General features: G+C 46.1%; 9 protein-coding genes and 1 pseudogene across 13 annotated transcripts in view; 6 read left to right on the plus strand and 4 right to left on the minus strand.

Moving 5' to 3' along the window:
• LOC136194499 (ATP-dependent RNA helicase DDX1-like) overlaps positions 1-2,355 on the minus strand; it is a gene marked incomplete in the record, with an annotated part of 3,985 nt that extends 1,630 nt beyond the window's left edge. Inside the window, 18 exon segments of the mRNA XM_065983643.1 lie at positions 198-224; positions 272-343; positions 393-453; positions 507-559; positions 607-630; positions 686-735; positions 782-839; positions 895-948; positions 1,006-1,082; positions 1,142-1,291; positions 1,341-1,427; positions 1,477-1,560; positions 1,611-1,658; positions 1,716-1,806; positions 1,858-1,887; positions 1,939-2,002; positions 2,056-2,107; positions 2,156-2,355. Coding sequence (XP_065839715.1) covers positions 198-224; positions 272-343; positions 393-453; positions 507-559; positions 607-630; positions 686-735; positions 782-839; positions 895-948; positions 1,006-1,082; positions 1,142-1,291; positions 1,341-1,427; positions 1,477-1,560; positions 1,611-1,658; positions 1,716-1,806; positions 1,858-1,887; positions 1,939-2,002; positions 2,056-2,107; positions 2,156-2,171 — 1,098 coding nt within the window.
• Positions 2,356-3,093: 738 nt separating this feature from the next.
• On the minus strand, positions 3,094-4,127 carry LOC136194966 (uncharacterized). The gene has a single exon (XM_065984226.1). It carries the CDS (start codon positions 3,966-3,968, stop codon positions 3,216-3,218), a length of 753 nt encoding a protein of 250 aa, XP_065840298.1. The 5' UTR covers positions 3,969-4,127; the 3' UTR covers positions 3,094-3,215.
• LOC136194965 (transmembrane protein 106B-like) lies at positions 3,435-5,283 on the plus strand. Its single transcript, XM_065984225.1, has 7 exons — positions 3,435-4,291; positions 4,359-4,419; positions 4,486-4,651; positions 4,706-4,843; positions 4,893-4,945; positions 5,008-5,058; positions 5,113-5,283. The coding sequence occupies exons 1-7, from the start codon at positions 4,162-4,164 to the stop codon at positions 5,201-5,203; spliced, it is 690 nt and encodes a 229-aa protein (XP_065840297.1). The 5' UTR covers positions 3,435-4,161; the 3' UTR covers positions 5,204-5,283.
• Positions 5,284-5,325: 42 nt separating this feature from the next.
• On the plus strand, positions 5,326-7,062 carry LOC136194964 (structural maintenance of chromosomes protein 2-like). The gene is made up of 9 exons (XM_065984224.1): positions 5,326-5,524; positions 5,578-5,613; positions 5,714-5,752; positions 5,909-6,124; positions 6,178-6,213; positions 6,261-6,315; positions 6,366-6,455; positions 6,506-6,649; positions 6,713-7,062. Exons 1-9 carry the CDS (start codon positions 5,342-5,344, stop codon positions 6,925-6,927), a joined length of 1,014 nt encoding a protein of 337 aa, XP_065840296.1. The 5' UTR covers positions 5,326-5,341; the 3' UTR covers positions 6,928-7,062.
• A 139-nt stretch (positions 7,063-7,201) lies between these two features.
• On the plus strand, positions 7,202-13,057 carry LOC136194963 (histone deacetylase 4-like). 3 transcript variants are annotated; one of them, XM_065984222.1, is made up of 22 exons: positions 7,203-7,395; positions 7,807-7,858; positions 7,923-8,069; positions 8,127-8,310; positions 8,388-8,491; positions 8,561-8,710; positions 8,763-8,866; positions 8,926-9,117; positions 9,811-10,416; positions 10,688-10,888; positions 10,939-11,056; positions 11,115-11,173; positions 11,296-11,349; positions 11,421-11,474; positions 11,548-11,603; positions 11,675-11,762; positions 11,817-11,936; positions 11,989-12,205; positions 12,260-12,329; positions 12,386-12,449; positions 12,505-12,589; positions 12,655-13,057. In XM_065984222.1, the coding sequence occupies exons 2-22, from the start codon at positions 7,831-7,833 to the stop codon at positions 12,864-12,866; spliced, it is 2,913 nt and encodes a 970-aa protein (XP_065840294.1). In that variant the 5' UTR covers positions 7,203-7,395; positions 7,807-7,830; the 3' UTR covers positions 12,867-13,057. The 3 variants fall into 3 exon arrangements, with proteins under 3 accessions (XP_065840293.1, XP_065840295.1, XP_065840294.1); XM_065984221.1 differs by having other exon boundaries at positions 7,202-7,395; positions 12,505-13,057; XM_065984223.1 differs by having other exon boundaries at positions 7,202-7,395; positions 9,925-10,416; positions 12,505-13,057.
• A 275-nt stretch (positions 13,058-13,332) lies between these two features.
• Positions 13,333-15,473, plus strand: LOC136195001 (thrombospondin-type laminin G domain and EAR repeat-containing protein-like). The gene is made up of 7 exons (XM_065984269.1): positions 13,333-13,829; positions 13,886-13,915; positions 13,978-14,010; positions 14,096-14,182; positions 14,239-14,286; positions 14,346-14,367; positions 14,415-15,473. The coding sequence occupies exons 1-7, from the start codon at positions 13,449-13,451 to the stop codon at positions 15,452-15,454; spliced, it is 1,641 nt and encodes a 546-aa protein (XP_065840341.1). The 5' UTR covers positions 13,333-13,448; the 3' UTR covers positions 15,455-15,473.
• On the minus strand, positions 14,202-17,850 carry LOC136195003 (heat shock factor 2-binding protein-like). 3 transcript variants are annotated; one of them, XM_065984273.1, is made up of 14 exons: positions 17,512-17,850; positions 17,329-17,454; positions 17,128-17,277; positions 17,023-17,077; positions 16,871-16,974; positions 16,789-16,806; positions 16,605-16,736; positions 16,150-16,523; positions 16,061-16,090; positions 15,938-16,011; positions 15,846-15,882; positions 15,732-15,795; positions 15,624-15,671; positions 14,202-15,569 (listed from the first exon to the last, which is right to left on the minus strand). In XM_065984273.1, the coding sequence occupies exons 2-14, from the start codon at positions 17,356-17,358 to the stop codon at positions 15,474-15,476; spliced, it is 1,212 nt and encodes a 403-aa protein (XP_065840345.1). In that variant the 5' UTR covers positions 17,359-17,454; positions 17,512-17,850; the 3' UTR covers positions 14,202-15,473. The 3 variants fall into 3 exon arrangements, with proteins under 3 accessions (XP_065840345.1, XP_065840346.1, XP_065840344.1); XM_065984274.1 differs by having other exon boundaries at positions 16,150-16,330; positions 16,391-16,523; positions 17,329-17,849; XM_065984272.1 differs by having other exon boundaries at positions 17,329-17,850.
• On the plus strand, positions 17,358-19,369 carry LOC136195002 (uncharacterized). The gene is made up of 6 exons (XM_065984270.1): positions 17,358-17,528; positions 17,591-17,752; positions 17,806-17,908; positions 17,976-18,192; positions 18,254-18,402; positions 18,470-19,369. The coding sequence occupies exons 1-6, from the start codon at positions 17,472-17,474 to the stop codon at positions 19,261-19,263; spliced, it is 1,482 nt and encodes a 493-aa protein (XP_065840342.1). The 5' UTR covers positions 17,358-17,471; the 3' UTR covers positions 19,264-19,369.
• LOC136195005 (vesicle-associated membrane protein 7 pseudogene) lies at positions 19,327-20,142 on the minus strand (annotated as a pseudogene).
• A 12-nt stretch (positions 20,143-20,154) lies between these two features.
• LOC136195004 (14-3-3 protein zeta-like) lies at positions 20,155-21,093 on the plus strand. The gene has a single exon (XM_065984275.1). The coding sequence runs from the start codon at positions 20,210-20,212 to the stop codon at positions 20,966-20,968; it is 759 nt and encodes a 252-aa protein (XP_065840347.1). The 5' UTR covers positions 20,155-20,209; the 3' UTR covers positions 20,969-21,093.
• The last annotated feature ends 32 nt before the right edge of the window (positions 21,094-21,125 follow it).

The raw sequence follows: 21,125 nt of genomic DNA on the forward strand, positions 1-21,125 counted from the left end.
TAAAACGAAAATTCAATATGTAATTATATTTATAAATTGGCTTCTGCGTGCTTGGAGTCGCCTGTTGTCCCACGTAACGGTGGGTATTTGCTTGTATATACGCTGTATCAAATCGTTGTGGCCTTGAGCCAATAAGCCGTCCTACAAATCAGACAATAAAAATTGAAATTTTAATTAAATTAGGAACGTCTTCTCACAGCTTCATCCAATATGAAAAAACGTATCTAGACAACATTTTTAAAAGCAGATTATTCAAAGTTTAGACTATTACTTGTGATAGGTCTAAATGTCCTGTACTAATAAGTTCGTCAAGTCTCCCAGGTGTACCCGTTACAATATCAATCTATGCATAAATGAGAAAAATTCTCTTCAATGTCCCCCCTAGCACTTGCCCCCCTTCCCAGAGCCTTTATTTGATCTTTGACGGCAGTGCCACCAACGCAAAGCAACTCTCTGTAAAACACAACAGTACAAAATATCGATTAAATCCCTTTTTATTGGCTCACTTGACAGGAGGATGAGGCAAATATTTTTTGAATTTAATCACATTGTCGTTTGTCTACAAAATCGTTGTAGAGTAGTATCAATGGACATTTTAATATCTACCTGCTCAGCTAACTCTCGAGACGGCTACACAAACACAAAATAAAAGAAAGAAAGAAAGAAATGAAAATATTATTTCTACTTCTATGATGATGGCTGATGGACATTGCTTCTTCGGAGGCGTTCCAGTGCCTGTAACCATAAAAGTACCAATTGTGCAATAGAGAAACGTGTCTACCTGCTGTATTTGGCACAACGGAGGCTCCCTTGGCTTTGGAGAGACCAACAAAGCCAGACTATTAATCAATGGAAGATGACTATAATCTATTTTTTTAATTATCTTAAACGCACTTTTGGTTTGTGTTTGAATGACGTGTCACCAAAATTAAATTCAATCTCGGCATTCTACAGCGGCGAATTCTTTGTTACATTCAATTTAATTATTCTATTTCATCGTTTTGCCTTGAGAGTGACGGCTGCATAAAAAGCAGACTCCTCAATATCTTTTCCTATGTGAAATGCCTCCCCCAGATCTTTCCCTTTAATTAATTACCGCAAAAATAAATTACCCCAAAATACGAAATTCGACTTTTCTGACCATTTTTGGAGTAGTGAACCGATTTGGAGTCTAGATCAATGTAGCATCCAAGCGTATCATTCTTTCCAAACGGTTCCCCATAATCATCAAATTGACTTCCGTGGGATTTTTTCCCTGTTCCGCCAAACCCAAAACTCTGCTTATCCTTTCCTAATATTTCAAAATTAAACCAGAAAATAATCCAATAAAATTATCTAACCCAGTTCTCGAAGACTTCTCCCCGTCGCCCATCCAAGCCTGCAAAGACCCTCATCCGTCACAGTGGCTTCATAATAATACTTCCCAGCTAACAGAAGAGATAAATGAATCAATAAATAAAAAAGACCGTCACTCACATTTTGAGACTCCCAATGTGGATCTGCATCCTTGCCACGCTTTTTGCTCTCGGCACTGACAAAGTAGCCCGTCGTCTCGAATTGCTACAATAGAGAGTGACGTATTGCCTTCCTTTATAAAATTCAATACTTACCCACGTTGTGGTCTCGATCAATGAAACTCATTTTGCACTCAATTGGACCTTCGTTGTTATTATTATTATGATATAATGTTTTCTATTTTTTTTCTTTGTCCTGACCTTTGCTCACGTCGACCACGCCTCTCTTCTTTCCATCCAATTTATCTACAAGAGTTTCGTGAACAATTTGTATCACAGGAAGAGAAAATGCCTAAAATCAATTTTTGAAAATGCGACGTTGACAATTTTAATTCTTTTATACGCCAGTTTTTCCACTTCCGGTCTCAGCAGCCTGCAAGAGAAACAATGAGAAGCTAAGCTCAATTCTTTATTCTTTTCTTACCATTAGGACGTCGCCGCCTCCCAGTATTAGCGGAATTGCTTCTGCTTGGACGTCTGTAGGCAACCTGTCCACCGATAAATTTTGATTTGGTTTTCGTGTTTTCAGTTGTCTTCTTACGTCCATTCCATCTCTTCGGTGGCTTGAATAATCTCCGGCATCACTCCGAGCTCTAGAATCGATCGTGGAATCAGGAGAGGAAGCGGCAGGAAGGATTTACCCAAAAACGCTGCCATTTGAGCTAGTCTAGCGTGCGTTGCACAGTTGGATCTGCAGGCTGGCTAATGCGCATACGGTTAATCAGCAACAGTGTTTTTGACTAGTCACTTGACTTATCTCTGCCTTTATCATTGGATTCATCGTTGTCAGAACGAAAAGCAGCTAATACTAACGAAATAGAAAAGAAATAGCTAAAATAAGAGAAAAAAAGGCACAGCACGTTCGCTCGAGAGCAGACCGTCACCGACGGGAGTCCCCTGTTTTTTGTATTCCCCTGTATACACGGAGCTATACACCATATAGGTATATATATATCGGACACCCACGTGATGCTCCACCAAGGCGACTAGGCACTTGGCGGCATCCCGGTACGTGCAGCCCCTGCAGGTCTTACCCATCCAGAACCCGTGGGGTTAAGTATGTGCCTGTAATCACTGACGCACCGTTGCTCCAGGACCTCGTTCCCGCCCTTCTCAGGCAAGGCTGCAATGAGGACCGTGTCTAACCATGCAATAGACTAATGTTTCATGAGGCCTTATATAGGTGACCGCTAGTAGACTCCTACTACTGCAACTTTCCGGCGCAAAAAAGTCGTCCGTTTCCGTTCTTCTTCCTTTAGCGACATCTTCGAAAAGTGGAGGCAATTTCTTCTGGTGAATGACGATGCGTGAAGCTAAAATTTCGAAAATATAGCGAAAAGAAAAATTTCAGTCAAAAAGCCGAGATAGACCCCGCCCCAGATAAGTATGCATAAGGTATACGGGTGCTTCGAGCATCACGCCCCGGATACACAGCTCACATCGCGCAGTAAAACGCCTCCAACTCGAACATTCGGCAGTATTCGGCGCCGAAATTCGCAGCAAATTTGTCTTCGATGTCGTCGCTTATCGTCCTCTTTGCGCGAACGCCGCAAACAGAAGAAGGAGCTGGTAGATAGAGTTCAAAGATCACATGATATATTAAATAGCAACCTATTTCGAAAAAGTGCACTCGGCACATCTAAAAAGTAACACAAGAACAGATACAATAAAACATTCAAAAGTTCAACAGTTCAAAAGAAATCAATCGCGATCCTCAGCCGACCACAAGGTCAAATTATCTCTGAGCAGCTGCATAATTAGAGCGCTCTCCTTATTCTCATTCGGATCCTCGTCCATCACAGCATACGCCGCGTCGAACGCTTCCCTTGCCAACCGGCACGCCTCCTTCACATCCTCCTCCAGCTCATAATAAAAAACGGAAAAATTCAAAACTAAGCCAAGGTATACAGAATTCAACGGTCCAAGATCCTTGCCCGCGTTCATCGCCTCTTTGTAAGCAGCTCGCGAGGCGTCGATCGCCGTAGGACGATCCGGGTTGTCGTTTGAATACATTTCAGCCAAATAGCGATGATAATCACCAATCATTTTATGATAAAAGACCTTGACTTGATTCACGTCCTTTTCGTCTTCGGCGCCGACTTTCGGTAGTAATTGTTCTCTCACTATGCGATCGACGTCGCCGCAAATCGTCACGACTTCCTTCTCGACGATATCGCGATATTCTTTTAGAATCGACGACTTCCGGGTTTTCGCTTCGCTTTCCTCTTCGTCGTCGTTCAGCCTGTCTTCCATGCCCGATATCACGCGCAGCGCCGCGCGACGAACGCCGACAATGTTTTTATAGGCGACGGAGAAGAGATGACGTTCTTCGGACGTAAGCGGACGTTTGACGCCCTCACTTTCGATCACCGCCATTACGTAGGCTTTCATGTCGTCGTAGCGTTCCGCCTGCTCGGTGACTTTCGCCATGAAGACGTTCTGGTTCTCGTCCATTGCCTGCGGAACTGGAGAGAGAGAGGGAGAGCGAAAGAGAAAGAAAGTAAACAAAGAAGATGTCCCGGATTTGGTTCGTTTTTTTCTTATTTGGCTAGTAACCCTTCTTGGGCTTTTTTCAATAGCTTTGAAACAATTTGTAACTAGTTGAGTCAAAGCGAATCTCTTCGCTAGTGTCTATACGGAGCATTTAATGTGCGCTAGCGTGCTTCAGGTCTCAAACCCGGACGTCATCATGTCGTCCTCTCGCAGAAGTGCCAGCCCTCCCTCTGCTACAGCCAAACCTTGCCCAACTTGCAAGGGAACTGGCGTTCTGAACGAAAGTAGAACGAATCTCGCGATTAGGGAGGGTGCAAAAAAACAAATGTCGCATTCCTTTTGTTTCTCTAGATAACAGTGACCTCGTGGCTTTGATTCCTTACGAAGACAAACGCCTGAAACCTCGTAGAACGTATGTTGGAATTTTTTTTAATTAGGAAACTTTTTTCCTGACGAGTGACGTCACGTGCTTTAACAGACTTCTCTTCGTTTTCATTGGGGTTTTGTTGACTTTGTGTGCGTCCTTTCTTCTCGTCTTTTTTCTGTTTCCCCGTTCGGTTTCTGTCAATTGGATGGACAACGAAAAGAAATTCTTTTCTGTGAATCAAGGAAATGACACGAGCAAATTTCAGCTAGGATTGACTGTATTTTAGAAATGTTTTAATTAAATTTAGCACATAATCTTAGTCATTTGATAGACTGGCTGGAAATTCAAAAATAACAACTTCTATCCCACCAAGGCAGAAAATGTGGAGATGCAAATTGAACACTATGGTCAGTCAGTAGGCAAAATAAACGATCTCAATATATCGCTTGGAATTTCAGCAACGAAAATCGTAAGAAAGTTTCCATTGTAGAATTTACTGTAAATGACTCTCTATTCAGGTTCAAGCAAACATCATTCTTCTATTTACCGAAAAATCAGCAGTGAAAGTGAGGTACACTCTTTAATTAATTAATGAAATTGAAATGTTCGTCTGACTATCCTATAACTTTATAGAGCTGTTTGTAGTCTAAATTCATGGCAAAGAGGCATTGATCTTGACATAACGTAGGTTTTCTTGTACATTGTTTATGCAATCCGTTTCTTATTATTCTTTTTTAGACTAACTGCAAATTTTCATTACCTAAACGAAGTGCAGTCTATTCTAGAGCCAGTCAACACATTTATCGAATGCAGCCTTAGAAATGACTAGTTCAAAAAATTATCATTAGTTGCGTTTACTCACCCTGATCATATATCTATGCTCTAATTACAAAAGAAATTACAAAAGAAATAATTCAGGAATCCGGGTACTGTGCACATTGTACAAGCATACGGGTTCTAAGGGAAAATGCAAAGACTCAAGCGTTCTTTTACATTCGGCGGTCGCGGCCGCCGTCGCAACGCGGGCGGCGGCGACGACGATAAAGAGAAAAAGCGCAAATCGTCGCTGTCGCACGACGCCGAAAACGGGACCGAAAATCCCGACGCGCTTCCGCCGAAAACCGACGCGGAAGCCCTAAAGGACGCGAAGGCAGGCCCGTTCGTCATTCATTTGTTATTCAAGCGAATGCCGGTCGCGTTTAGTCCGAAATCGAGTCGCTTCGACGGAGATTCGAAGATGTGAGTTCGCGGGGAACGCCTTCGCGAGCGTCTTGCGCCTCTATCGCGCGTTCGCTTCGAAATCGAATCCTATCGTTTTTTTCTCTGTTATGTGTTGCAGGCAGAAGAGCGCTTTCGCAACGCAAACACGTCGAAACGAGTAAGAATTTGCGTGGGTGGGTTGGGGGCAGGGCAACCACGGGCTCTCCCTTCCCGGATGTTGCATCCCGTACATATAACCTTTTTGTCGAAAAGATGAAGAGAACGGTGATCGTTTTAGCGTCTGTGGATTAACGTAGGCTATTTTTTACGCTAGGGTCTCGTCAAGGGCAACGAAGAATTAGAGAAAAAGGCGGCGAACGCCGAGGAACGATACGCTGAAGCGGCGAAAGAACTCGAATCGTTGCGAGAGGACGTGACGCGACTTCAAACGGAAGTCTCCGAACTCGATTGCGACAAGGAGGACTTGCAGGAGAAATTCCAAAGAAAATCTCACGCTTTGGAAAGGGAATTGCACGACACGAGAGAAGCGGTAATCGATATCAATTAGAAAGTAACCGTATGTTTTTATTTTTTGTTCTCTAGTTCCATGAGTTTCGAAATCAGAAAGAAAAAATAGAGGTATTTTAATCAAAAAATGTATTTATTTGTCATGATTTTCTACGCAGAAAGAGTTGAAGGAAATAAAAACGAGGGCACTGGTTTGTAGTTTTGATGAAAAAGGTACATATAATTTATATTCATTAATGCAATTCGTTTTAATTAATTATTAGTTGGAAAAATCAAACTTCATGCCGTGCATAAGAACGTCTCCGCAGAGTTTGTTAATAAATCGCTAAATTTGGCTACAGAAAATCTACAAGGTTAATTAATTAGTTAATATTATTTATAGGATTATTATCTTGGTGTCTAGACATTGTCGAGACGTTTGTAAGCGAATGGGCCGACGACCGCGAAGTAGCCAAACCAAAGGACGTCATTGTTTATTTTCTCGGATTGGAATCTGAACCGGATGTGAAGAGTCTCACTGAGGATTTCCAACGCGTTATCAGTCTCGGTGAGAACGCGCCACGGGTATAAATATTATCATTTCTATTTATTCCCTTCTCCTTCCTTGTAGGTAAACTTGCTCTATTGGTTCCTCTCTCTTCAACAGACACTCCTCCCTTCACGATCCCTTCTGATTCTATTTCGTCTTTTCATCCGATTTCTCTCGCTTCGATTCGAGCCGATTTAGTTGGCGGGTCTCTGTCGGAGACGGACGCGGGGAAGATTGCTGATGCTTGCAAAGTGGCTCATCTCAACGCTTCGCTTTCGCATCTCGTTCTCTCATAAAAGAACCCTCCCTCTTTCTTTCTTTTTTTCGCTGCAGCGTTTTGTTTTCTTGTTTCCGATTTGCCGTTTTTATTTCGTTTCTTTTTCCTTCTCATGATCCCATATCTGAAGAATACACACCCGCTTGACACGTCATCGTACTCGTGACGCACGCGATCTATTTATAGTCGACGCATTAGCTATCTTTGCCTCCTGATGCATCGCGACGAGGCGGCGAAGCGCTTTGATTGGATAAGAGATGAGCACGTGATGAAAATAGCCATTGCTCGTCCCGCACGCCTTAGTTTCCGCTCGACAGGAACGTGGCGAGCAGCCGGACTTTAGATCCGTAAAAAGAGCGTTCGACATCTCCCCGGTTATCGTCGAGAGATACGCGAGAGACGGAGAGCGAACTGGGGTCTCTAGCGCGCTAAGAGCGGAACAAAGAGACTCATTGACCTCGACGTTGGACTGGAAGGCGAAAAAGAGGTAAGCGCGCGGTCTCGACGGTGCGAAAAGAACCAATTCGGCGTTACGAACGCCTTACAAGCGAACGAACGAGCCGAGCACGCGCGCCGCACGAGAAAAATCGAAATATCGAATCGATTGGCATCAGAACGTCGTTCCCCGAACGCAATTCGATTGCGCGAATCGCGATATCGATACGCAAAGCGTGGCGAATAAATATCGTAGCAAAACGAACCCGCGCGTTCCCCCTACCTCGCCTGTTTTCGCCCCCCCTTCTCGCTTGCGGTGCGGTGGAACGCCACGAGAGATCGTTAGTGCAGTTCTATTTATAGTAAGATACACAGTCGCGCCGCCCGCCCCATCTCCAGCCGCCCGCCGCCGCCAAACGAATAAATCCAATATATCTGTCTCTCTAAACGAATCGCTTCCTAGACTCGTCCCGAAATACGCGCTGGCATGGACGTGGCAGACGATCAAGGCATAGGTCGGTTTATTCAGTCAAATTTCCGGGGTCGGGAGAGTTCATCCTCGCGTTTCTCTTTCCTAAGTACCCGACTGCGGTAGCGCGATGCCGCGCGCCCGCGGCGGCGGTAGCGGCGCCGGATCGCGAGCCGTTCCCAAAGTGCGATCGCATCCCCAATTGAAGCGAGCCGCGTCGAAGCCCGAACGCGGCTCCAAATCGACGCCGATGTCAAGTGAGAGACCGCCACGCCCACATTCGAGTAGCGCCGCGCTATATATTTCTTCAAAAGGCACGATGAATCACACGGAAACGCGCGAATGTTTGCGCGCTTTTCTCGTCCAGCGTCAATCGACGCCGGATTCTCTATCGACGGCCACTTCGGCGGCTTCGGAGGCGAAAGGGGCGGGGCCCTATTCCCATTCCTCCGCCTTTCGCGTTCATCCGAACGCGAGAAAAGAAACCAACCACATATGGTAGAGAGAGAGAAAAAAAACCGAGATCCTTTCGCGAAAAAAAAACTTTTTAAAAAAATTCAAATTTTATTCCCCAGGACGCCCCAGGGTCATTTGGTCCATTCCCTACACACGCAACACCCGCCCGAACAATTAGCCATACTCAATACCCCCTATCAACAATTTCCTCTCCGAAGAGCAGGTGAAAAGAAAAAAAGAATCGACTTCTCTCTCTCTCTCGGACTTTTTCTTATCATTTCAATTTTTCCAGAATCGGAGCCGGATATCCATGAAGACGTCAAAGGGAAGATCCGGTCCAAAGTGTCCGAGAGGCGGAACAACAATAGCCCTATACCCCGAAAACAAGGCGGAGGAGTGGGAGACAGAGGAGGATCCCTCAAACGAAAACAATCCTCCAATAGTAGCAGGAAATAATATCAAGAAAACGCGCGATTCTTTCACTATGTCCCTAGTGGAAGTTCCCGTTATCACTGGAGGGAGCGATCGCGCTTCGGTCGACGTGCCGGCGTCGTCTTCGCCGAGCATTTCGCCTCACGAAGCGGGAGTCAGCGGAGAGGTTGTGGCTATACAAAGAGACGAGGTGACGTCATTTACGTGGCATTTTTTCTCCCTTAGGATATGGAAATGAGTGGGCCGCCGTCTGCGGCGACGGGCGGAGGCGGCGGCGGTGGCGGCGGCGGCGGCGGCGGCGGCGATTCTTCAGCATCCCAACTGAGTACTGTTCACGAGAGCGATAGCAGTGCCTACAGTTCGATCAACAGTTTTGCCGCGGGAATGACGCATACTGGAATAGGAGGCTTTGCCATTGTAAGTGCCGCCCCCTCCCCCTCCCCCTCTCCTCTCCAAAAAAAAGAAGATTTGAATAATTTAGACCACTCCTCCTATGTATAATTACCGTACTCGCGCAAAGAATAGATGCCTACCCGGGATGCTATTTTGCACTTAGAAACATTCTAAAATTACACTGCCTGGTCTTGAATAGTAAGTAGCTTAGCCTAGCCTTTACACAAATAGAGTCCTGGGGTACTATTCGCGCGAGTACGGGTACATGTAAGCCTGTACAGTCGAACGTCTAAGTAACAAACACTTTCTGTAAGAAACGGCTTTCTCTGTTTGTTACTCCACTGCTTCCTGGTTTCTGTGTACATTAGAATAATCTAGGAGGTGTGGTCAGAATTATATATATAGAGAGAGAACCCTTATACAGTGGAACCTCTACGTAACGGACACTTCTTCTATAAGAGGGAGGGGGGCCCCTCTTGTTATTTTTCTTGTGTTCGTTACCAAGAGACGTCCACTGCTCTCTGTATACCATTCTAGGAGGCGTGGTCAGAAAAAAATATTTATATATAGAAAGAGAACCCTTATAGTACAGTGGAACCTCTAAGTAACGGACACTCTCTTGATTCCTCCCTCTCGTTTTCTTTCTCCTACTGTGTTCGTTACCAAAAGGTGTCCACTTCTTCTTTCCTCTCACTAATAGAGGTTTCACTGTATTAGAATGTGGATCATCCGCCCGTGATGCAATCCGCGTCGTGGCCCCAACCCCCGTCCGCATCAATGACGTCACCCGCCGGCGTAACATCCAACCTCATACCTCCCTTTCATTCCCAGTTAGCTCAGCAGATGGCTGCGATGCAAGGAAACAAAATGCGGGGTCCCACGGGTCCGGGAATTCATCCGCCCTTATATAGAACAACGGGTGTATTTCCGTCGCGAAATCATTCCAATGCTCTCCTCGGCGTGCCGCCATCGTCGGCATCGTCTTTACGAAAGGACGTCTCTGTTCTGTCGAATGGGGGATCGCAACCCCAACATAAACCGCTTGGACTTTCGATGTCGGAGCCCCTAACGCGTACGGGAAATCCGTTGGAGTTGGGCGCGACGTTGCAGCGTCTGCGCGCCGAATTCACGTTGCAGCAGAAGCAGTTGTACGATCGATTTTTGCTGGGACAGAAAGAGTTGCAGATGATACAGTTGCAAGGCGAGGAACAGTATCGAAGACAGGTGATGGAATTGGAGAAGGAATATCAGAGACAGGAAATGGCGCTAGAGCAAGAAATGGAACTCAAACGAAGGCACATCGAGCTAATGCAACAGAAACAGGTAAAAAAGATTAGATCATATGTATATATGATAAAGAATGAAGGGTCTGTATCAGAGTCTTCCTACGTTTTCTTTTAATACAATAGATAGTATCAGTTTTAGAAGGGTTTCTCGCGAATAAGAAGGAAGGCACCCCTGATAGGATGATAAGCAATGCTTCCCCCTTTTATTTATAAAGGGAGAAACGGGGGGGGGGGGGGGGGGGGACGTCATTTTCATTTTTAATAAATACAGAAGATCGCTAACTCTTCCTCTAATTTGATTTCTAAAGGAAATGGAAGCTTCGGCGGCGGTGGCGGGTGGTCTTCCCTCCGGTGTTATGTCTGGCCAAGCAACTGGTCTCGCCTATGATCCAATTATGTTGCGACACGATTGTCTGTGCAACGGAGTTGGGACGCATCACGAGTTTTCCGGACGTCTTCAGAGCATCTATTCGCGCTTGCAAGCGACTGGAATTGTCGATCATTGCTATGTGAGGCGGAGAGAGAGATAAAGATAGTTGACTTTGATTTTTATATTTAGAAATTGAAACCGCGTAAGGCGACGGATGAAGAATTGAAGCGAGTTCACAGCGAGAATCACGTGCAATTGTACGGAAGCCCCATACAGCATAAAATGCCACTGGAAAGAAAGCAATCCGGTGAGAAAAATGTGGAAAAAATTATGAGGCAATGCCAATAATAGACAAAAAAACGCAGGCGGACGATCAAGTAATCCCATGAAATCTTTGCGTCGTTTGCAGTGCGGTGGATTTGCGGTAATTAGAAATTTATTATTCTGCATCTGAGACTTATACTCTTAGACAAAGCTTTATTTTTTTAATTTATAGGGAGGGGAGGGGACCCTAGGCTTCATATATTGATTCTCTCTCTTCTAAAGGTGGATGACGATACGGTTTGGAATGATGCTCACACATCTAACGCAGCCAGAATAGTTAGCATCAAATAACTCTAATAACGTCTATTTTTACCCACGTTTCCTTCCTTCTTCTCCTTCCCTCCCAGGCGGCTGGCTCTGTTATTGATTTGGCTCTCAGTGTTGCCAATGGCGACCTTGAGGTGAACAGGGTTCTTTTCCTGGAAGAGAGACGCGTTCCTATGCTAATGACATTCCGCGCGTATTTTTATCCAGAATGGATTTGCAGTGGTGCGGCCTCCCGGACATCACGCGGAGTCTCAACAGCCAATGTAATTAATTAGCGCCTGGATGCAAGGCGGCGGTTAATTCTATTAATTAATTAATTAATTAATTAATTCAGGGGCTTCTGCTACTTTAATAACGTGGCTGTCGCCGCGAAAGCCGTTCTCGCGAAAACTCCCTTAGAAAAAGTCGCGATTATTGATTGGGTGCGTTCGAATTCAAGGAATCGATTGCATAATTTATTGATTATATATCCACAGGACGTTCATCACGGAAATGGAACGCAGCACGCTTTTCTCGACCACCCGGACGTCTTGTACATATCAATACATCGGCACGACGGCGGGACCTTTTTTCCGGGCACCGGTTCCATGGACGAAGTGAATCAATAAACTAGATTCAATTAAAACATACATAGAAAATTAATTCTAGGTGGGGGTGGGAGCTGGGATGGGTATGAACGTTAATATCCCGTTCAGCGGGGGCCTCAATCCGCCGTACGGGGATCCGGAATATTTGGCGGCGTTTCGGGGCATTGTGATTCCCATATTGAGCCAATTCCGTCCCGATATCATACTCGTTTCAGCCGGCTTTGACGCGTGCATGGGTCACGCGCCAAATCTAGGTGGATACTTGGTTACACCGCAATGTAGGAAAAAAATAATCTTGGGGTATTAATTGAAGAATAAATACTTTTTGTCAGGTTTTGGGTATATGACTAAGCAATTAATGAGCGTTAGTAACGGGAAAGTTGTACTCGCTCTCGAAGGAGGGTAGGTCTCCTCAGAAAGAGAGTACTCGTGCTTATTAATCCGTTATTGATTATTAGCTACGAATTGAAAACGATTTGTGAATGCTCGGAAATCTGTCTCAAAGCTCTCCTAGGGAAAGAGGTAGGAAATCCCATCGCGTTTTAGACGAATACTATTGGGAGGGTCCCCCTTCCAGATTCCGCCCGTGCCAAGCGATAATCTAAAAAGTCCACCTCACGATCAAGCAATTAGCATATTGGATCAATGTCGATTGACTCAATGTGAGATCTTTTTCCCCTTCGACCCGACCCCTCCTATCTCCCTTTTTGATGTCTCTCCCCGACAGCCCCGCATTGGGAGTGCATGCTTCGGCGCGATGTGCTCCTCTACATCAGCCAATCGGCAAACGAAGCCGAGCAATCCCAACGCGAATTTGACACGGTCAGCGCACTGGCACGGCTCTCAATGCAAGGGAAGCAATTGGCGGCGGCGGCGGCGGCGGGAGTCGACGGCGGACGGCCAGACCTTTCTCATCATTCCATGACTTCTTCTCCCTAGCAATAGCAGTCCACTGCAGAACTCTTTTAGCCATAGTGATCATTATGACGTGTAATGCAAGCAATCTTTGTAGCGTAGCTAAGCTGTATCTAGACATAGGCTCGGGTTATGACGTCATTTTATTAATTTGCTAGTTTTTGGATTTGAACTGTAGAGAAAAATGAAACTATTACAATGAACTACAATGACGATTGATGACTCTCTTCCTTATTTATTAGCAACAATGGGTGAGTTATGACGTCATATTTGGATATAATTAAATTTAGTTTTCTTTATCAACCGAAAATAAATGACTGGCTATGACGTCATTTTATTTATTCGGCTAGCTGTTTGAAATTATAAATTATGGCAATCATCACTCCTCCAATGAAAAGCAGCGGCAATACTGTACGTGTACTGATCGCGTATAGAACGGCATTTTAATTTTAGAATTGAACCTTCTCATTAGTTATTGTGACCGTGAGTCATCCTCCCCTCCTCTCCAGGGGATGGAGTTCGCAGACATAATTTCATTAGTCGAGCTATTGGAATTCATTATTCGCCTCGCGTTGTGTGCAGAAGCAGGGGTTCGAGCGACGCTCCATGTCGACGCACAGAACGCAGACGCCTCCGCCGCCCTACACCGGCTACGCGTCGCGAAACGCGCCACACGCGGGCATCCTCCGGCGGACGGGCGGGGGCTGCACGACCGTCGCAGCGACGCGCGTCTACGCTCCCAACGCGGGAGTCGCCGAAATTGAATCGCGCGCAACGACAGCGGCGTCGACTCCGTCGCGACGACAGGCGGAGACGAAGCCGAGGAGAACGGCGTCCGGCGGCGGTAGTCTAGCGACGTCGAACAGCGGGCCGTTTATGACAAAATTGACGTGTGCCATGCTCGTTATTGCGCTTCTCGTCTCGTGCGCTGCATTCGTGTTGGCCCTAGTCACTCTAATGACGACGACCAAAAGCACCGTGACGGCGGTAAAGATAACGACGATACGCGGTAGTGCAACGTAAAGCGGAATGTTGATGATTAGGGCGAGAGCAAAAAGGAAACTGACGATGAGGTTGGCACGACGCCTCGCCGTCTATGAGAAACTCGATTGGCGGTGTTTTATTTCCCTATAAGGTTTCGGAGCTGGGCGTCATAAACGACGATTGGGTGCGGTTGGAGAATTTTTTTTGTGTCGTCTGGGGAGGTGGGGTCCGTTTCGACAGCGCCTCTAGCGGTGTTTGCTTACCCTTAGGCGAGCAAGACGAAGATTGAGGAACTGGAAGCGGCTCTGGAAAAAATGCAGACGTTGGAAAAGCGAATTAGTTCGATTGAAGAAACGGTGAGATAAATTGGGAAAATTTATTGCGTTAGAGAACGGTGATTTCGATTTCTAAGGTTCGGGAAATGGGGGAAGAGCTGAGAAAACAAAAGAATGCCAGCAAGGTACAGTACAAAATTCCCCTCTGCGCACTGTTCTATACTCAGTCTGTGTTTTTGCGTAGACTTGCTCGTCGTCAAAACGAGGTACGTAAATACGTATATTCTTATTAGTTCCATGATCATGGCTTCAGAGTCTCGTATCTTCAAACTTTCCTCTGAGCTTCCCAATAGTGGTGCAGCCCATGACGTAGAACCTTTCACCATCAATGGCGATTATTACATTGCAGTTGCCAAATACCGAGTCCATACGGCCGACTCAATCATCTATAAATGGAATGGCGCTGGCTTTGATAAATATCAAACAGTTCCTACTTCTGGCGCTTTCGATTTGGAAGCGTTTCACGTCAATGGGAAAGCGTATCTAGCTGTAGCCAATAATAAGAACGAGACGTCAAATTACCACGTTGCTTCTGTCATACATCAGTGGAATGGAACTAGATTTGTTCCTTTCCAAACTATACCGACTCACGGTGCGACAGCCATCAAGTTTTTTGACATTGATAACACACAATTTCTGGCCATCGTCAATGCAAAAGCGACAGTAAATTCTCTCATAATCCGAAAATGGAACGGAGCGGAATTTGTAGCGTTTCAAACTCTAAACACTTCCACTGCTTATGACGTAGAACATTTCGCGATAGACGGTAGAGATTATTTGGCCGTGGCAAATCACCGACGATCCAATCGACCGGGCTATAGCACCAATTCTCACATCTACGAGTGGAGTGGCTCCAAGTTTGAAGAGTATCAGACTATACACGTAATTGGTTCAAAAGACGTCCATGCGTTCAGCGCAGGCAACCGGCACTTCTTGATTTTTGCAAACCATTCACACACCAACGAGTCGAGTCGCAGTCGCTCGATGATCTACGAGTGGAAGTCTAGTTCAAAGCAATTCGTTTCGTCTCAGATCATTCCAACGAATGCGGTGAAATGGACGTCAGCCGAAATAGACGAAAATCTCTATTTATTTTCAGCCGAATGGGATTCGAGAGACGGCAGCGGTAAAGCTCTGTCTGGGATGTACAAGTGGACGACACATTTTTGCCCGTTTCAACGTTTTTCAACAAGAGGGGCTCGGATCGTGAAACCATTTCGAATCAGTCACACAACGTACATGGCAGTAGCTCAATCGCGCGCAAGAACGTGTCCCATTTACGAATGGAAATAAATATATGATAACCATTAAACTACATAGTATTCGCCGGTTCGTCATCGTCATCTTCCCTTTCTTCTCTTGGAAGCTGTTCAATATCGGACAGAAGTTCTCTAGCAGCAGAGCTGACCTGCAGAAAGACATCGTTTCATATATAGACATGTCTTTTTGCAGTTTCTGCTACCTCTGGGTTCCTATTCTTAGTAAGAGATCCTAGGAGATCAGATGGAATCTATAGCCATAGAAAAAATCTAAGTGCCTATAAGTAGTCAGAGTCTACGCGTGCACGGACAGCTCTGAGTGCTTCTTGAGTGTAAAACTTAGACTTGGGCTCTAGCAATAGAGATTGAAGGAGTCTAGAAAGGGCTAGTATTGATATATAGACTTGAAGAAGGCGCGCACTGACCGTAGACAATTAGTAACGTTCTCGGCATCTTTGCTGCCTTTTTATAAATCCGAAATCAACGGTTGTATTCGAGATTTTATTTACGTATTTACCCTTTAATTGGCCTCCTAGAATTGACAAGAGCTCGCTCTTGCTCGTGAGATAGTCTAGTCCGTTTCGATTGATACTGCGCTTCGTATATATAAGATTATAGTTTGAGCTCAGTATCAAAATACCTAACGTTGTATAGCCCCATAAGAATAAGGCTAAATAGTGCGATTTTTTAAAATTAAAACTCGTCGATTTAGCAAGCACCTAAGTTTACTTTTTCAGTCGAGAACTGCAGCACATTTTATCCGACGACGTCGCCACGACGGGGCCGGCGTCTCCCCGGGCCGCCGGACGCGTCGGCGCGTCGCTCAAAGTGCGAATCATGCAATCGAGCACCGTTCGACCGCTCGCCGACGTCGCGAGAAATTCTCGTCCCGACGGAGAAGCAGCAATGTCTGTGAAAAAAATTCTACCGTGCCGGTTTTTTTTCAAAAAAAAATATTCTCTAATTGCACTCGTAATTATTCCGCAGAGAGACAATATGAATTGTCCTTCGTCGGATTGATCTGCCGGAAGTCGTAGCGGATACGTCGCCAAGCAGCTCGTCATGGTAACGACGATGACGTCGAAAAACGATTCGACCATAGTCTGAACATAAACCAATTAATTAATTAATTAATTAATTAATTAACCCAGCGTTATGTCAAATAATTCGTATTATTTTTTTACTCCAGATAGAATTGCGTCGACGCTGCTCTCTATCCGGGAAAGACGCCAGAGAAGTGTGCACGCGGAAGCGCCCATAGTCGAGCAGAAATTCGATTGGTCGGCTAATTGTTCTCTAAGTTCCGATATCTCGCACTGAGAGTACACGCGACGTATAGAATAAATATTAAATTATATATTATTTTACCTTTGCTGCGTAATTTTCCTAATTAATTAAATAATTGATTGATTGATTTATGCTCGTTGATTTTTATTTAATTATTAGGTACCTCTTTTTGTTTTTCTAATTCAGCTTGGAGAACGTCTATGCGTTTTTCGGCGTGTTTTTTCTCCTGCTGTAACGCTAATACTTGCGATCGTCGAAAATGTAATTCTTAGACAATTTAATAATTTTATTTAATTATTCGTAATCTGGGGAAACCTTGCTCGTATTCTCGTCCTTTTGATAGAGCCCGGATGTGACGTTTTCCAGCGATCTACGCGAGGATTCAAGAGAAATGGATCGGTGTACAGTGGTTTGCTCGACTTTGGGAAGAAACTCTTTCATCTGCATGACTTCTGTGACGAGTCGTTCGAGTTCGCGCTTCGAGACGATGACGTTATCGTGCGTAAAAGTGCGCGCGAGCGACGTCGATGATTCGATTAATCTGCCCACGTTTGCGCTCAGCTGCGACGTCTAAATGGGACGTCTACGAGGCGACAATTAGACAAACAGAGCTAAACTGACGACGCAGCGCAGTTCCTCTTTCGTCTCCATCTCTTCCGGAGCCTATGACTGAATTCCCGTTCATTGGCTTGTTGATGTCACGTGATATCGCCTCGCACTGGGCAGATTCGACCGATCTGTCTTTCGCTTCCGAAGTATAGGACATGAATCACGGCATCGCAAAGCAGGACTACGTTCGCTTACTCGATGGTCGAACGACGGTAATCTCGTCGTCGCAGCCGTTTGCACGTCTTTAGAGGCGCCTTCTCTCCTCCGCGTTTAGCGCAAAGTTTTCTTCGTTCTCCGAAGTATCACGTTGTCTGGCATTCCGTGTTTGGAGATCTATCACGGCGTCGATAAACGGGAAATCAACGCGCACGAACTCGTCTCCGTGCGTCGAATCGGGCCGAGACGACTGCGAAAGAAGACCTCCCTCCGCTTGCAAGTAAACGCATACCCGGAAAAAGGGCCCCCACCGCTCGATTCTCCATTGTCTAGCTGTGCTGCGTGTCGGAACCGATAACTACAATTGTTTTCGATACGGAAGAAGATCAAAGAGACTGGGAAGCGAAAATAAATGCGATTTTCTTCGAAAGCCTTAGTACGTGTGGAAGCCCCGCCCCCGCCCCCACCCACTCAATCCCCGGGAATTATTTCCTGCTTTGTAGAATCGTTCGCTATTTTCGTCGCTCGCTCTTCCGATCGCGTTCCGACGAGCGACGGCATGGTCGAAGCGACGCTCGAGATATGGAGTCGCGATCTCGTCGTATCGAGCGCCGATCGCGATCGATCGCCGCTTCACAAGATCTCGCTGCGCGGCATCGACGGTTTTTCCGTCGTGCCCGGTCTGCGCGACACCAAAGAGATCCTCATTCGCTTTCGCACGTACGATGAAAGAAATCTAAGAAGAAAGAAAAAAAGTAGCGCGCGCAATTCGGTTTCCTAGGCTCCCAGCGGGATCAGTCGGCGAACTGTGCTTCTGGTCAAAGCACTCGCACGATGTCGTACTGGCATTGGAAGAAGCGCTGAAACATTGTAAACGAACAAAAGATAGATCAGACAGCAGTGCTGCTGTTTGCCCTACGACACCAAAGCGTATGTATCAATTGGCAATATTTTAGCACGCGCGTTAGTGGAACCCTCTTTATCTTCTTATATGCAGGACCTTCGATGAGAAGGTTTCGTCGCTATAACTCCGAATCGGATCTCACAATTGAAGAGGAGTCAAAGCCACCACAGGTCATGTATCATACAATAGCGCCATCTTCTCACTCACCCAATCAGTCCGCGACCATAAAGAAAGCAATACCCCTTCCTCCTCTAAGTAAACGCGTAAATCGACTGACAGATGATGGCGACTATGCTTTCATCAACGAATTCGGCATGAGAGAGAGAACGGTCCAACGCGGAGACTATAGCTACATAGACGTTCTTCGAATAACGCATAGTTGCAGTCCCCCGCCGATTTCGATGGGAAATTATCCGCAATTGAGTAGGTCTTTTGTGACTGAGAGCAAGGTGAAGAGGCAAGAGCAACGACTGCCTTTGCCAACTCCGAGACCCGTCGATACCTTACCTCATCCGAACCAAGAAGAGGAGGAGGAGGAGGAGGAGGAAGAGAAAAAGAAGCACGAATATTTAGAGCTATTAGATTTCTGTGATGACGATCATGATGATGATGATGAGGAAGAGGAGGACGAGGACGATGAGGATGAGGACGATTACGAAGTTCCTCCTGACGAGGAGTCTGGAGAGGACGAGGATGAGGACGATTATGAAGTTCCTCCTGACGAGGAGTCTGGAGAGGACGAGGATGAGGACGATTATGAAGTTCCTCCTGAGGAGTCGGTAGGGGATGAAGATTACGAAGATATTGTCATGGAATCTGGCCAAGGCAACGACGCTACAGAGCCCACATACATGAATTTCACGGAAGACGTTCCGCCCGTAGTATGAGTGTAGATACAAAGTGTTTTTGGCGCGTTTCCCTAGGGATGTCTAGATGCGATACATAATCGATCTTAGAGAGTTTCAATACAAATTTCATTTTTCTCCTGGAAAACCCTCCCCCTTACTTATGCTAGGATACAAAAAATGCACACAAAAGTTAATAGTTAATCCCCCCTGAGTCATACACATCAAATGACTTTTTGCGTGTGCAGAACGACTAGCGTTATGACGCCGGCTATAATGAGCAATACGACGACGAGCAAAATTATCCATTTCTTATTCTGCCACCACATCTTTCGCCTCAGCTGAACGCTCGACTTTTTAAACGAATCGGCCGAATGGGCCAATTCTTCGGTCTTTCCGACCAGCACTTCGATTTTTTCGCCGCGTTCGAGAACCTTGTCGATATTCTGCGTCATGATGCCCTTCACTTCGTCGATTTGATCCTGCAAGGCGCCCAATTGGCCGGGCATGCGTTCGACGTTGAAACGCTGCATTTGTTCGGCGAGAACGTTGGAGAAATCGCGACTGAGCTCGTAGGCGTTCGCCGAACGCGCGCGTTGGCGAAGATTCGTCGATCCCGACGTGAATCGGCGTTTTATTTCGAATAGGAAGCCGAACGCCTGACTGCGTCGGTAGTCGCGACCGGCGAGGCACATGTAGATGATTCCGTCTTCGATTACGACGTGGAAAAGGTGTTCGTCGGCCGTGTACGTGATTTTCGCGTCTTCGACGGCGAGACGCGCGAGAACGCTCGCGGCGATCGTTTCGAAATTGCCGCTCATGTCCGTGTGATCGCATAGGATCGTCGGGCCACGAGCTACGACCGAATAAACGATGGACATCGCGATCGACTACGAACGACACCAAATAAGGTCAACGAAATGACGTTATGCGCATAGTTATGCACGCGCGTTAACACCGTCACGAGAACAACGCGAAGGAACAAACAATGTCCGCGGATCGATTCGTTCACCTGGCAAAAGTGGCCGAGGCAGCCGAGCGCTACGAAAACATGTCAGATTTCATGCGTCAATACATCGAAGCCAAGCAGGGCGATCTGACGGGGGAAGAACGCAATCTTTTCTCAGTCGCCTACAAAAACATCGTGGGAGCGCGTCGCAGCTCCTGGCGCATCATTAGTAGCGTTGAGCAAAAGAAAACCGACGACAACGAGGTGGCATTGGTGAGAGATTATAGGAAGAAAATCGAAGAGGAGTTGGAAAAGGTTTGCAATGAAGTCATCGACCTCCTCACCGATTCGTTGATACCGAGCCAAGAGAAAAGCGACGACGATGAAGCAGCCGTTTTCTATTTGAAAATGAAGGGCGATTATTATCGCTATTTGGCCGAAGTGGCCACACAGGATAACAAAGATGAAGTCGTTGGCAAATCCAATGAAGCCTATGATGGTGCGTGGGAGAAGGCAAAGGAAAAATTGAAATCGACGCATCCGATTCGACTCGGCTTGGCTCTCAATTATTCCGTCTTTCATTATGAGATTAGGAATAAGCCGGATAAGGCATGTAAGCTGGCAAAAATGGCGTTTGACGACGCAATTGCCGAGTTGGATCAGCTGAGCGAGGATTCTTATAAGGATAGCACGCTCATTATGCAGTTGCTCAGAGATAACTTGACGCTCTGGACATCTGATCAAGAAAGCGGTCAAGAGGAAGATCCTCCTGCAGGAGAGGCTGCTCCTCAGTCCTGAGAAATAGACTACGTTCAGTTGCTTGTGTTGTGTCGAGGAGTACGTGATTGTGTGTTTTCGTTCACCGGATTTTTTCGTTGTCTGCCTATATACGATTGTGACTTCAATAAATTCATTGAAAAGAGCATACGGGGGAGGGGCCGGCATACCTGATACA

Source organism: Oscarella lobularis, chromosome 13 (genome assembly GCF_947507565.1).
Source record: "Oscarella lobularis chromosome 13, ooOscLobu1.1, whole genome shotgun sequence".
NCBI lineage: Eukaryota > Metazoa > Porifera > Homoscleromorpha > Homosclerophorida > Oscarellidae > Oscarella > Oscarella lobularis.

Excerpts from the sequence above, each read along its gene's own strand:
- LOC136194966 (XM_065984226.1), bottom strand. The coding sequence starts at position 3,968 with ATGGACGAGAACCAGAACGTCTTCATGGCGAAAGTCACCGAGCAGGCG.
- LOC136194965 (XM_065984225.1), top strand. The coding sequence starts at position 4,162 with ATGTGCGCTAGCGTGCTTCAGGTCTCAAACCCGGACGTCATCATGTCG. Across the intron at positions 4,420-4,485 it reads CGCCTGAAACCTCGTAGAAC|ACTTCTCTTCGTTTTCATTG; the intron begins GTATGTTGGAAT and ends GTGCTTTAACAG. Across the intron at positions 4,844-4,892 it reads GAATTTCAGCAACGAAAATC|GTTCAAGCAAACATCATTCT; the intron begins GTAAGAAAGTTT and ends CTCTCTATTCAG.
- LOC136194964 (XM_065984224.1), top strand. The coding sequence starts at position 5,342 with ATGCAAAGACTCAAGCGTTCTTTTACATTCGGCGGTCGCGGCCGCCGT. Across the intron at positions 5,614-5,713 it reads TTCGACGGAGATTCGAAGAT|GCAGAAGAGCGCTTTCGCAA; the intron begins GTGAGTTCGCGG and ends TATGTGTTGCAG. Across the intron at positions 6,125-6,177 it reads TGCACGACACGAGAGAAGCG|TTCCATGAGTTTCGAAATCA; the intron begins GTAATCGATATC and ends TTTGTTCTCTAG.
- LOC136194963 (XM_065984221.1), top strand. The coding sequence starts at position 7,831 with ATGGACGTGGCAGACGATCAAGGCATAG. Across the intron at positions 8,867-8,925 it reads AAGCGGGAGTCAGCGGAGAG|GATATGGAAATGAGTGGGCC; the intron begins GTTGTGGCTATA and ends TTTCTCCCTTAG. Across the intron at positions 11,475-11,547 it reads TTGCCAATGGCGACCTTGAG|AATGGATTTGCAGTGGTGCG; the intron begins GTGAACAGGGTT and ends ATTTTTATCCAG.
- LOC136195001 (XM_065984269.1), top strand. The coding sequence starts at position 13,449 with ATGTCGACGCACAGAACGCAGACGCCTCCGCCGCCCTACACCGGCTAC. Across the intron at positions 13,830-13,885 it reads CCAAAAGCACCGTGACGGCG|GGCGAGAGCAAAAAGGAAAC; the intron begins GTAAAGATAACG and ends GTTGATGATTAG. Across the intron at positions 14,011-14,095 it reads GCGTCATAAACGACGATTGG|GCGAGCAAGACGAAGATTGA; the intron begins GTGCGGTTGGAG and ends GCTTACCCTTAG.
- LOC136195003 (XM_065984273.1), bottom strand. The coding sequence starts at position 17,358 with ATGGAGACGAAAGAGGAACTGCGCTGCGTC. Across the intron at positions 16,975-17,022 it reads AGGACGAGAATACGAGCAAG|AATTACATTTTCGACGATCG; the intron begins GTTTCCCCAGAT and ends AAATTGTCTAAG. Across the intron at positions 16,524-16,604 it reads TCGACGCAATTCTATCTGGA|ACTATGGTCGAATCGTTTTT; the intron begins GTAAAAAAATAA and ends GTTTATGTTCAG.
- LOC136195002 (XM_065984270.1), top strand. The coding sequence starts at position 17,472 with ATGAATCACGGCATCGCAAAGCAGGACTACGTTCGCTTACTCGATGGT. Across the intron at positions 17,529-17,590 it reads TACTCGATGGTCGAACGACG|CGCAAAGTTTTCTTCGTTCT; the intron begins GTAATCTCGTCG and ends CTCCGCGTTTAG. Across the intron at positions 17,909-17,975 it reads GATTTTCTTCGAAAGCCTTA|AATCGTTCGCTATTTTCGTC; the intron begins GTACGTGTGGAA and ends CCTGCTTTGTAG.
- LOC136195004 (XM_065984275.1), top strand. The coding sequence starts at position 20,210 with ATGTCCGCGGATCGATTCGTTCACCTGGCAAAAGTGGCCGAGGCAGCC.